The 14,169-nt window shown below is 43.1% G+C and overlaps 1 protein-coding gene across 3 annotated transcripts in view; it reads left to right on the top strand.

Annotated features, from left to right (window-relative positions):
• LOC137334083 (interleukin-17 receptor C-like) overlaps nt 1-4,473 on the top strand; it is a 54,334-nt gene extending 49,861 nt beyond the window's left edge. For all 3 annotated transcript variants that reach the window (XM_067998552.1, XM_067998553.1, XM_067998551.1), the window contains one exon: nt 2,093-4,473. In XM_067998552.1, coding sequence (XP_067854653.1) covers nt 2,093-2,793 — 701 coding nt within the window. In that variant the 3' untranslated portion in view covers nt 2,794-4,473. The remainder of the gene's footprint in view (nt 1-2,092) is intronic.
• Nucleotides 4,474-14,169: the final 9,696 nt, after the last annotated feature.

The following is a 14,169-nucleotide window of genomic DNA, read 5'->3' as shown; positions in this document are numbered from 1 at the left end:
CTGCAGATGTTGGAAATCTGAAATAAAAACAGAAAATGCTGGAAATACTCAGCAGGTCAAGCAGCATCTGTGGAGAGAGAAACAGTTAACGTTTCAGGTCGATGACCTTTCGTCAGGACTGGAAGAAATAAAGATTTAACAGTTTTGAAGCAAGTACAGAGCCAAGGAAGGTGGGGGGGGGCGGTGGGTAGAAGGGGAGGGGAGGAAAGAACAAAAGGGAAGGTCTATGATTGGGTGGAGGGCAGGAGTGATTAAATGACAAAAGGGATGATGGTGCAAGGCAAAGGGGGTGGTAAAGGGACAAGTAAAGAAACAAAATTTGGGTCTGGAGGAGCTGTAAATGGCAACAGCAGAACCATTACCAGCACCAGCTGACCATAAAAATGGGAGCAGTGGTTATGATCTGAAGTTATTGAAATCAATGTTGAGTCTGGAAGGTTGTAAAGTGTTGGAAGGTTCCGGACTCGACACTGATTTCAATAACTTCAGATCATAATCACTGCTCCCGTTTTTTTGGACAGTAGGGGCTGGTAATGGTTCTGCTGTTGCCATTTACAGCTCCTCTAGACCCATCTTTTGTTTCTTTACTTGTCCCTTTACCACCCCCTTTGCCTTGCACCATCATCCTGTTTTGTCATTTAATCACTCCTGCCCATCACAGACCTTCCCTTTTGATCTTTACTCCCCTCCCCTTCTCCCCCCCCACCCCACCTCCTTTACCTGGCTCTGTACTTGCTTAAATACTGTTAAATCTTTACTTCTTCCAGTTCTGACACTAGGTCATTGACCTGAAATGTTAACTCTGTTTCTCTCTCCACAGATGCTGCCTGACCTGCTGAATATTTTCACCATTTTCTGTTTGTTAGCCCAGGCTTAAAATGTGTAGAGGCATGTGGTGCTTGGTTATATCGTAGGTGTCTGAGTGGTTGAGTAAAGGAAGTATTAGTTGCCACTAGATCACAACTAAAGGACTGCCAATGCTCATCCGGTACCAATGTCACTGTGCTGTATTTATCAGATAGTATTGCGTTACTGTTTAACTGACCCTCTAAGCTGCACGCTGGACCCAAGGCCTAGTAATTCTAAGAGCAGGGGCATCTCACATAAATTTCACCATTGAATTTCAGCCTTGGCTTAAATTTGACCATCTCAGTGTTGAGTTTTGTTAGATTTTAGCCAAGCTGTCAGACAGTGTGCTCCTCAGTGTTAGTGTGTACTCTGCAATATGTGTGCATTATATCAAATCAGTGAGAAGTTCCAACTCCTACTGCACTGCAGACATGTACACTAATCCCTCAAGCAGTACTCATGTAAGCAGAACCAAATTGATGCCACTGGGGGAAGGGTCAGTGGCTATGAAATGGTGGTGTGGTGGGAGAAAAATGTTGATTCCTGTCTTATATTTGTACAATATGGGTAGAACGAACAAACAAAGATTAGCGATTGGGAATTATTGGCTCATCCTGGTATAATCTATCACTGAGGTTGAGAGAGTACAGGGGAGATTTTCCTGGGTCATTGGCCAAGCGGACTGGATCGCCTGATTGCAGTAAATATTGGAAAATCGGGCAGGTCAGAGCACACACCTGTAAAGAAATCAGGCAGGTTCCTTTACAGGTGCAGACCCAAGGAAATCTGCCCTTACATATCTTGGATCAATTGGTCACACTCTCACTTCTAAGTCAGAGGTTTTTGGATTCAAGCTCTAGTACAGACTTGAGCACCTAATCTAGGCTGACACTTCAGAGCAGTACTGAGAGTGCTGCATTGTCAAAGCCCCTATCTGCCTGCTCATGTGGACATTGCACTATTTGAAGAATGGCTGCAAGGTCTCTGTGTCCCGGACAACAATTCTACACCATCAAAAAAGACAGATTATCTGGTCGTTCATCCTCCTGCTGTTTATGGGACTTTGCTATGCATAAATTGGCTGCCACAGTGCCTACATATCAACAGTGGCTGCACTTCTGAAGAATCCATCTCTTATACTGTGCTCTGGGACATCATGAGGCTGTGGTGAGGCACTATATAAATGCAAGTTCTTTAGTTACATGGAATGGCCTGTAATATTATAATACTTTGCTTTTTCCAGGTTCTCCAATTAACAGGAAAGTCCTCCTTCTGTATTCGCTGGATCACAATCAGTTTGAAAAGTTGGTGAACACTTTTGCATCTGTCCTGTTTGAATTGAACTTCCAAGTAACTGTGGATCTGTGGAAACGTAGAGAAATGGGTGCCCAAGGTCCCCTGCCGTGGATCCACTCCCAGAAAAATAAAATTGCTGAAGAAGGTGGAAAAATCCTCATCCTCTTCTCTAAGGGCGCGGGTATGAAATGCAATGAATGGCTCCAGTCCAGTGGAGGCACTGGAACCATACATGACCCATACGATGGATTTATGGCCTCCTTGAACTGTGTTCTTCCTGATATCATTAAAGGAAATGTTTCTGGGAAGTATGTTGTTGCATATTTTGAAGATCTGCAGAACAAGGCAGAAATACCTGAGCTATTTAATAAAATGCCAATCTACAATTTGCCATCACAACTTACCGAGTTCCTCCAAGAGATTGGAGCACAAGCCAACTACAAACCGGTGCAGAAAGCAACCAGCTATCAGTCAACAATTAGTGACCGTCTTAATGGTGACATTAAGGAGTGCCAGCTGTGGGAACAAAATCACTCAACCTGGTACCAGGACCACTATGAATTGGAGGGGACATCTGAAGGGCAAGAAGAAAGTGATGCAATGATGCATTGTCCACTGATCAAAATGGAAATGCTTTCAATGGTTTGAAGATTCCATAATGACAAAACCTTGTTGTATTGAGCAATCACTTACTGCTCTGGTTAAAATCCAGGTCACTGCAGAAGAATGTGGCAAAGGAAAATGGTTAACCCCTTATATGGCATTGTCACGGCATTGTACTGCATTTACAACATTGCCCGTAACTTCCTTCCTTTGTGACTTTGTTGAAATCTTCATATTGTTCTAGGCCATGTCAAGCCAAAAATGATATTTGTGTTAATTTGATCCTGTTGATGGCACTGCAGTACCTTTTGAAATGGATAACATTTCGTTTGGTCACAACTGCCTTTTTAGAAAGTGTTTTAAACCAATACTTGGTAATACAATACTTTCCTGCAATGCTTTTCTATTTCAAAAATTATAAACAAAAACTTTAACAAATCTTATTGAACAAATACAAAAGTTCTCTTCATGTCACTTTCTGTAATGAAAATTTTAATGCAATCTTCAAGTTTACTACTTTAATGAAAGGACTAATAAGCTGAATGTAATTACTGCCGGAGATATATTCTTGTGAAATCAAGATGTATTGTCAGTCTAGCCTTTTTGGTTTTGGACTTCCAGTGATCTGTAAACATACTAGATAAGACTGTCACAAAAGCCCAGGACACTCCATGGATCTATGGCACTGCAGCTGGAAGGAGACATTACTGGAAAGAGGCTTCTGGAAGACTTTCTCTATTATCCAAAAACAATCCAGTATGAAGGAATGGACCTCTTCATTCTTATACAGGAGACTGAGTGACAATCTCAGGCACCCAGTTATTTTAAAATTGTAATCTTTTATGTGTTTATATGTGCATCAGTGTAAATACCTTAAATATTTTGTGTACAGTATGATTATTCTGCTATCTCTTAGCTTTATTTGCTACAAACCAGTCACAGAAACAGGTAATGTTATGAACGGGAAAATCATATTTGGCCCAAGACGCTTGTCCTTCTTTTGGTTAATCTCGACACCACCCTTTTAACACATCCCTCAATTCACTCTTTCTCCAGAAATCCTATTTATTTGTCTTCTTGAATGCATCTACACAAGTGGAGCCCATTTAAGTGAATCGCCTGTTTGTCAATAGAACTTGCTCAGTTATTCACCAAAGTGATTTTTCCATTTTTCACTATGATGATGTCCTGCTGGTTCTCCCAACCTGCTGCTGACTCCTGCTCAACCATCCTGGCCTTGTGCAACCTCCCACTTGACCCTTGTGACCTGCGCCACACCTATAGAACATAACAGCTGACTGAACAGGTTTTAATTAAGTGAGGGTAACAGTTTGTTTTAGCTGACCGGTTCAGTGTTTTACCAAAGTGCTGAAGTAAACTGCTGCAATTTAATCTCAGCTACGTAGTGTATCCCCAGTGCAGGGTTCAGAGGACATGCTGCGCAGGAGATAGTGGCAGATCAGGAGGGTAGGGTGGGAATCAGCAGCAGGTATTCATAGGTTAACAGTTCATTTAAGCATCCTGGAAAATGTGGGAAGGATTTCTGTACTGATGTTTCATTCACTTAAGTGAGCTATCCCTCAGTCACATATTTACTTAAGTAAGTTTCATTGTATTTGTTTCACTGATCTGTTCTGTTAACTTATTTCATATGTCTATTTATTTCTGGTTGATTCCTCTGTATATAAGAGCTCCTTGTGCAGTTTAATAAAAGCATCAAATAAAGCAGTCTCTCCAGAATAGGTTTGGGAGATGTTTTTGCACTCACTGCAAATTATCTGAATTCTAGAGTACTACAATTGCATTAAATGCCTTTATATGGAGTAACTGAAATAGTGGCATGGACAATCAGATCTGTAACTGCTCAATGAACAATAAGTCTCAAGCACTTTTTCAGTCTTTGAGATTTTTTGATATGTGTAGTTTTTTTGTATTGTAAATAGAGAGAAATTTTGTTAGTTGTATTATTACATTACTTGGATAACATGGAACGAATATTCTACAATGAATGTGGATCATAGAACCTTTACCATTTAGTACGTACTTAGAAATAGTGACCATTGTTCATGCTTGTGTCTAGAGAGTGAGTGTAGTCCTACTGATCGCAGGGCATCACACCAAAGCTGAAACCTGTCCCCACTCAATGTCCACATACATGCACTTTACAGCAGGGCTGAATGAACAGTGATAAGGATTGGGAATCCTGGCTGATTGTTTTAATGGAAAGGTTGGGTGATGTGCAAGAGCAGAGGGAGTTGGGAGTTCAGGTTAATAAGACATTAAAAGCAGCACCTCATTAAAGAAAAGTTAATGGAATACTAAGCTTATGGCAAGAGGTATAGGTTACAGAAGTCAAGATATAATGGTAAATCTAACTAAAACCTTAGTAAAACCATAGTTGGAGTACTGTGTGCCGTTTTGGGCTCCATACATTAGAAATGATGTTGAGCAAATAGTGAGTCTGCACATTACCCCCCCTCTAAGATGTTGTCTGATATGAGAAAATACAAATACCAGGATTTGAAAAATTGAGCAGTTTTTGTTAAAAAAGTGGAGCGTGCGGGATGATTTGCTAGAGGTGTTTAAAATTATGAGGGGATGGGACAGGATAGATAGGGAGTTTCTAGATGCTCAGGAGTCAAGAATGAGGGGAAATAGACATGATTAAATGTAAGAGATTTAGGACAGAAAGAGGGAGAAACATTTTTTTAACACAGAGGGTTGTGGGGCAGTGGAATGCATTACCGGAAATAGTTTCCGTGTTAGAATTTGGTAGAAATTACATGTAAAAAACACATGGTTAATGGGCAGTTTGTGTGTGTGTACTGGTTCCTGCATAATCTGTTGATGTCCTTGCACATACTGCATGCTCCCCTCAAAAAGGGGAGAGGGATAAACCCGGCAATTACAGTCAGTCAGCCTAATGTCGGTGATGGTGAAGCTTTTATAGACAATAATCCGGGACAAAATTAATTGGCACTTTGAAAAGTATGGGCCAATAAATGAAAGTCAGCACAGATTTGTTAAAGGAAAATAGTGTTTGACTAATTTGATTGAGTTCTTTGATGAAGTAATGGAGAGGGTTGATGAGGGTAGTGTAGTTGATGTGTATATGGATTTTCAAAAGGCATTTGATAAAGTACCACATAATAGACTTATTAGCAAAATTGAAGCCCATGGGATTAAAGGGACAATGGCAGCATGGATACAAAATTGGCTAAGGGACAGAAAACAGAGAGTAGTGGTGAACGATTGTTTTTCAGACTGGAGGGAAGTATACAGTGGTGTTCCCCAGGGGTCAGTATTAGGATCACTGCTCTTTTTGATATATATTAATGACCAGGACATGGGTATACAGGGTATAATTTGAAAGTTTGCAGATGATGAAACTCGGAAATGTAGTAAACAATGTGGAGGATAGTAACAGACTTCAGGAGGGCATAGGGTGAAATGGGCAGACAATTGGCAGATGAAATTTAATGCTGAGAAGTGTGAAGTGATACATTTTGGTAGGAAGAATGAGGAGAGTCAATATAAACTAAATGGTACAATTTTAAAGGGAGTGCAGGAACAGACAAGACCTAGAGGTGTATGCACACAAATCTTTGAAGGGGCAGGACAAGTTGAGAAGACTGTTAAAAAAAAAAGCATATGGGATCCTGGGCTTTATAAACAGAGGCATAGAGTACAAAAACAAGGAAGTTATGCTAAACATTTATAAAACACTGGTTAGGCCTCAGCTGGAGTATTGTGTTCAATTCTGGCCACCACACTTTAGGAAGGATGTCAAGGCTTTAGAGAGGGTGCAGAAGAGATTTATTAGAATGGTATCAGGGATGAGGGGCTTCAGTTATGTGGAGTGACAGGAGAAGCTGGGATGTTCTTCTTAAAACAGAGAAGTTTAAGGGGGAGATTTGATGGAGGTGTTCAAAATCATGAACAATTTTGACAGAGTAAGGGAAAATAAGGGAAAACTGTTTCCAGTGGCAGAAGGGTCAGTAACCAGAGGACACAGATTTAAGGTAACTGGGTAAAGAACCAGAGGCAACATAAGGAAACTTTTTTTTACACAGTGAGTTGTAATGATCTGGAATGAACTGCCTGAAAGGATGGTGGAAGCAGATTCAATAGTAACTTTCAAAAGGGAATTGGATAAATACTTGAAGGGAAAAAATTTACAGGGCTTTGGGGAAATAGCAGTGGAGTGAGACTAATTGGCTAGCTCTTTCAAAGAGCCAGCACAGGCCTGATGGGCCAAATGGCCTTCTCTTGTGCTGTAACATACTATTACATAGAATGTACAGCACAGAAATAGGCCATTCGGCCCAATCGGTCCATGCCGGTGTTTGTGCTCCACACGAGCCTCCTCCCTCCCTACTTCATCTAACCCTATCAGCATATCCTATTCCTTTCTCGTCACTAAAAACAGATTATCTGGTCATTATCACGTTGCTGTTTGTGGGACCTTGCTGGGCACAAATTGGCTGCTGTGTTTCCTACATTACAACAGTGACTACACTTCAAAAGTATTTAATTGGTTGTAAAGCACTTTGGGACATCCTGAGGTCATGAAAGATGCTATATAAATGGAAGTCTTTCTTTCTCCCTCATGTGTTTTTCTAGCTTCCCCTTAAATGCATCTATGCTAGTCGCCTCAACTACTCCGTGTGCTAGCAAGCTCCACATTCTAACCACCCTCTGGGCAAAGAAGTTTCTCCTGAATTCCCTATTGGATTTATTAGTGACTATCTTATATTTATGGCCCCTAGTTCTTACCTCCCCCATCAATGGAAACATCTTCTCTACATCTACCCTATCAAACCCTTTCATAATCTTAAAGACCTCTATCAGGTCACCCCTCTCTTTTTTCTAGAGCTCAATCTTTCCTGATAGGTATACCCTCTCAGTTCTGGTGTCATCCTAGTAAACCTTTTTTGCACCTTCTCCAGTGCCTCTATATCCTTTTTATAATATGGAAACCAGAACTGTGCACAGTACTCCAAGTGTGGTCTAACCAAGGTTCTATACAAGTTTAACATAACATCTCTGCTTTTCAATTGTATCCCTCTAGAAATGAACCCCAGTGCTTGGTTTGCTTTTTCTTACAGCCTTATTAATCTGCGTTGCTACTTTTAGTAATTTGTGTATCTGTACCCCCAGATCCCTCTGCTCTTCTACCCCATTTAGACTCCATACCCCAAACTATGATATTATGATATTGAACCTTACAATGTCAGCATGGTCATCCTAGATGCAATGGAGTACAACAATTGGTAGGGCCACCTGCCTATACAAACGGGACTCTACGCATGATGTGGAGGTGCCGGTGATGGACTGGGGTGGACAAATGTAAGGAATCTTACAACACCAGGTTATAGTCCAACAGTTTTATTTGAAAATCACAAGCTTTCGGAGCTTACCTCCTTCGTCAGGTGAGTGAGTGAAGGGTTCTAAAATCGCATAGCATATATTAGGCTGGGAGACGATCACAGCAATCAAAGGTGTCGTTGGTGTTCAGACACGTTAGCCACGGAAAACTTTACATCCCAGTATACTGAATACACAATGGGTCAGATTACACAGACAGAGAGAGAAAGAGACCCGAAAGGCAGAGAGAGAGAGAATGTCCAGTTGTATTAAAACAGATAACTTTTTTTTCCGCTGGTGGGGTTACGTGTAGCGTGACATGAACCCAAGATCCCGGTTGAGGCCGTCCTCATGGGTGCGGAACTTGGCTATCAATTTCTGCTCGACAATTTTGCGTTGTCTACGCAGTCTTCAGGATCATTACCTTTTACTACATTGCATCCCATCACTGACTGGCACCTTTTTCTCAATTATGCTGCTCTGTAAGTCTAGTCCACATTATTTTTGCTCTATAATGCCACGCCTTGCTACATAGCACTCTTATTCCCTGCCTCCCCATACAGTTGTTTAAATTTCCCTTTTGTGCCTGGCTTGGCAAACACAGTGTTATGTTAAATAGAAGCTTTTCCCTGGCAGAGACAATTGTTTTTTATTACTGAAATTTGAACTGTTCGCTTTGTGTTGTAGAATATAACTGGGTTACCAAGTGGATACAACTTTAACTAAATAATTAGTTGAACTCAGTAAAAGTTTGAGCTGAAATGCGAAAACTTAGTATTGTGTCAGGCTATTTTTCACATGTTCTCGTAAATTCTTCATGATTTTAACACTAACAACCAAATGAACTAGACAATGGAACTCATTGTGCATTTATAAACTGCAGATCACAAAAAATGGAAAATGCAAATATTCCCAGAATAGCAAGTACAGGACTTGGTACCAATTCTGTATTGTTTATTATAGGGACCTCCTGTGCACACCTTGTACAGTGCGATAGAGAATCCATACAGGGTTTGTATAGATCTTATATGACATGACTTAAATGTACATTAGTTATCAGTGAAGTACACAGGTTTTTTGTGCACTGTCACTGCTATCCGATTGGTCTTTCAGAACGCCAATACAGGTGTGATGGGATGAATATTCTCCTTCTCTACTGCAAAATATTATGATTCTAGTTGTAGTGTCCTGTCTTAGGCTGTTAAATTTTATGGGTGAGCATCTGGGTTAATTTAGACACTAGGAAGGGGAGGGAAGGAAAAGGCTATTGGAGCTAAAAGCAAAATACAGCAGTGAAAAAATAATAAAGCATGAAAAACCTTAATAAATGCATAATTGAACGTGAAGAGATTTATTTTTGTCAGCTTGGCTTAATCAGAAGCACTAACCTCTGAGTTCAAGCCCCAGTCCAGGACTTGGACACATATCTTCAGTATTGCACTAAAGGAGTGCTGCATTGTCAGAGCTGAAGTTCCAGCTTGCCTTTTCAGGTGACGTTAAAGATCCCATGGCTCTATTCAAAGAGAAGCTGAGAGTTCTCCTGGTGGCCTGGCCAATATTCCTTCCCCAATCAACACCACCAAAAATAGATCACCTGGTCATTCATCTCATTTGCTGTTTGTGAGATGGAAGCACTAATGGAGACTGAGCAGCTATATCACCATTATATCATTACAAAATGGGCAGAGCTATAATAGTACAAGAAGGGGTACAGCTGTGACAGCACAAGGCAGGGCAGAGCTGTAATTAAATGTCATGGAACAGTGCGGTTTCATTTGTAGGTTGGAGCAGAATTTAAACAGTACAGGATTGAACAGACCTAAAGCAGTACAAAAACTGGACCAATATGTAACAGGACTGGAATAGGTAGAAAATTAATAGTATGGAACCAATTAGAGATGTAACATGAACTAGTATAACCAGTGAGATAAAAAAAATTACAAAATTTCACTTATTGTAGATACCTCCTCAATTTCCAACCAACCTGGAATTACTAAAGCAACAATTTTTCTGGTCTCAGCAACTTGGTTATCTGTGATAGGGATGGGAAAAATGGAACAGGGATAATAGCAGGGAAGGGGGCTTTTGGTAAAAACATGAAACCTATAACTCTCTACCCCATCCCCTTAAAAAAATATGTTTGATTGGGTTTATGGAAATTTCTAACAGATAAACTGGACACCAAAACATTAATTTTTAAAAGACACATTTTTCATTACTTTTATTAATTTTGTTTTAATTCATTCTCAGGATGTGGGCATAACTGGCAAGACTGGCATTTATTGCTCCTCCCTAGTTGCCCTTTAGAAGGTGGTGAAGGTTGTGGGTTTGGTGCTGCCAAAGAAGCCTTGCAAGTTATTGCAGTGCATCTCGCAGATAGTATACACTGCAGCCACTGTATGCCGGTGGTAGTTGTTTTTTTTTATTCATTCATGGGATGTGGGTGTCGCTGGCAAGGCCAGCATTTACTTTCCATCCCTAATTGACCTTGAGAAGGTGGTGGTGAGCCACCTTCTTGAATCGCTGCAGTCCGTGTGGTGAAGGTTCTCCCAGAGTGCTGTTAAGTAGGGAGTTCCAGGATTTTGACCCAGCGACGATGAAGGAACTGCGATATATTTCCAAGTCAGGATGGTGTGTGACTTGAAAGGGAACGTGCAGGTGGTGTTGTTCCCATGCGCCTGCTGCCCTGTCTTTCTAGGTGGTAGAAGTCACAGGTTTGGGAGGTGCTGTTGAAGAAGCCTTGGCAAGTTGCTGCAGTGCCTCTTGTATATGGTCCACACTGCAACCACGGTCTTTAGGCGAGTAGATGAAGTGCCGGTAAAGCAGACTGCTTTGTCCTGGTTGCTGTCGAGGTTCTTGAGTATTGATGCAGCTGCACACATCCAGGCAAGTAGAGATTATTCCATCACATTCCTGACTTGTGTCTTGTAGGTGGTGGAGAGGCTTTCAGGAGTCAAATGAGCCACTCGTAGAATATCCTGCCTCTGACCTGCTGTAGTAGCCACTGCATTTATGTGGCTCGTCCAGTTGAGTTTCTGGTCAATGGTGACCTCCAGCATGTGGGGGACTTGGCAATGGTAATTGAATGTCAAGGAGAGGTGGTTCGGCTCTCTCTTGTTGGAGAAGGTCATTGCCTGGCATTTGTTACTTGCCACTTATTAGCAGTCCAAGCCTGAATATTGTCCAGCTCTTGATGCATGTGGGCATGTACTACTTCATCTGAACAACTGCAAATGGAGCTGAATACTGTGCAATCATCGGCAAATAGACCTGCTTCTGACAGAGGGAAAGTTATTGGTGAATCATATGAAGATAGTTGGGCCCAGGACGCATCCCTGATGAACTCCTACTGTGATGTCCTGAGGCTGAAATAATTGGCCTCCAACAACCACAACCATCTTCCTTTGTGCAAATTATGACTCCAGCCACTGGAGTTTTCCCTGATCCCCATTGACTTCAGTTTTACTAGGGTTCCTTGGTGCCACACTCGGTTGAATTCTGCCTTGATGTCAAGGGCAGTCTCTCTCACCTCTGGAACTCGGGTTTTATGTCCATGCTTGGACCAAGCCTGTAATGAGGTCCGGAGCTGAGTGGTCCTGGCAAAACCCAAACTGAGCATCTGCAAGCAGGTTAGTGGTAAGTGCCACTTGATAGCACTGTTGAATATTCCTTCCATCACTTTCCTGATGATTGGGAGTAGGCCGATAGGATGATAATTGGCTGGGTTCGATTTGTCCTGCTTTTTGTGGACAAGGCATACCTGGGCAATTTTCCACATTGTCAGGTAGATGCCAGTATTGTAACTGCTCTGGAACAGCTTAGCTAATTCTGGAGCACAGGTCTTCAGCACTACAGCCAGGATGTTGTTGGGGCCCTTAGCCTTTGCTGTGTCCAGTGCACTCAACCATTTTTTGATGTCATGTGGAGTGAATCGAAATGGCTGAAGACTGGCATCTGTGATGGTGGGGACCTCAGGAGGAGGTTGAGAAGATTATCCACTCGTCACTTCTGGCTGAAGATGTTTTTTTTTATTCGTTCACGGGATGTGGGCGTCGCTGGCGAGGCCAGCATTTGTTGCCCATCCCTAATTGCCCTCGAGAAGGTGGTGGTGAGCCGCCTTCTTGAACCGCTGCAATCCGTGTGGTGACGGTTCTCCCACAGTGCTGTTAGGAAGGGAGTTCCAGGATTTTGACCCAGCGACAATGAAGGAACGGCGATATATTTCCAAGTCGGGATGGTGTGTGACTTGGAGGGGAACGTGCAGGTGGTGTTGTTCCCATGTGCCTGCTGCTCTTGTCCTTCTAGATGGTAGAGGTCACAGGTTTGGGAGGTGCTGTCGAAAGAGCCTTGGCGAGTTGCTGCAGTGCATCCTGTGGATGGTACACACTGCAGCCACAGTGCGCCGGTGGTGAAGGGAGTGAATGTTTAGGGTGGTGGATGGGGTGCCAATCAAGCGGGCTGCTTTATCTTGGATGGTGTCGAGCTTCTTGAGTGTTGTTGGAGCTGCACTCATCCAAGCAAGTGGAGAATATTCCATCACACTCCTGACTTGTGCCTTGTAGATGGTGGAAAGGCTTTGGGGAGTCAGGAGGTGAGTCACTCGCCGCAGAACACCCAGCCTCTGACCTGCTCTCGTAGCCACAGTAGTTATATGGCTGGTCCAGTTAAGTTTGTGGTCAATGGTGACCCCCAGGATGTTGATGGTGGGGGATTCGACGATGGTAATGCCGTTGAATGTCAAGGGGAGGTGGTTAGACTCTCTCTTGTTGGAGATGGTCATTGCCTGGCACTTGGCTGGCGCAAATGTTACTTGCCACTTATGAGCCCAAGCCTGGATGTTGTCCAGGTCTTGCTGCATGCGGGCTCGGACTGCTTCATTATTTGAGGGGTTGCGAATGGAACTGAACACTGTGCAGTCATCAGCGAACATCCCCATTTCTGACCTTATGATGGAGGGAAGGTCATTGATGAAGCAGCTGAAGATGGTTGGGCCGAGGACACTGCCCTGAGGAACTCCTGCAGCAATGTCCTGGGGCTGAGATGATTGGCCTCTGACAACCACTAACATCTTCCTTTGTGCTAGGTATGACTCCAGCCACTGGAGAGTTTTCCCCCTGATTCCCATTGACTTCAATTTTACTAGGGCTCCTTGTTGCCACACTCGGTCAAATGCTGCCTTGATGTCAAGGGCAGTCACTCTCACCTCACCTCTGGAATTCAGCTCTTTTGTCCATGTTTGGACCAAGGCTGTAATGAGGTCTGGAGCTGAGTGGTCCTGGCGGAACCCAAACTGAGCATCGGTGAGCAGGTTATTGGTGAGTAAGTGCCGCTTGATAGCACTGTCGACGCCACCTTCCATCACTTTGCTGATGATTGAGAGTAGACTGATGGGGCGGTAACTGGCCGGATTGGATTTGTCCTGCTTTTTGTGGACAGGACATACCTGGGCAATTTTCCACATTGTCGGGTAGATGCCAGTGTTGTAGCTGTACTGGAACAGCTTGGCTAGAGACGCAGCTAGTTCTGGAGCACAAGACTTCAGCACTACAGCTGGGATGTTGTCGGGGCCCATAGCCTTTGCTGTATCCAGTGCACTCAGCCGTTTCTTGATATCACGTGGAGTGAATCGAATTGGCTGAAGACTGGCTTCCGTGATGGTGGGGATATCGGGAGGAGGCCGAGATGGATCATCCATGCGGCACTTCTGGCTGAAGATGGTTGCAAACGCTTCAGCCTTGTCGTTTGCACTCACGTGCTGGACTCCGCCGTCATTGAGGATGGGGATGTTTGCAGAGCCTCCTCCTCCCATTAGTTGTTTAATTGTCCACCACCATTCACGACTGGATGTGGCAGGACTGCAGAGCTTTGATCTGATCCGTTGGTTGTGGAATCGCTTAGCTCTGTCTATAGCATGTTGGTTCCGCTGTTTAGCATGCATGTAGTCCTGAGTTGTAGCTTCACCAGGTTGGCACCTCATTTTTAGGTTCGCCTGGTGCTGCTCCTGGCATGCTTTTCTACACTCCTCATTGAACCAAGGTTGATCCCCTGGCTTGT

Source organism: Heptranchias perlo, chromosome 17 (assembly GCF_035084215.1).
Source record: "Heptranchias perlo isolate sHepPer1 chromosome 17, sHepPer1.hap1, whole genome shotgun sequence".
Classification (NCBI taxonomy): Eukaryota; Metazoa; Chordata; class Chondrichthyes; order Hexanchiformes; family Hexanchidae; genus Heptranchias; species Heptranchias perlo.
The sequence above is the reverse complement of the archived record's forward strand: the minus strand, read 5'-3'. Positions and strand labels throughout refer to the sequence as shown.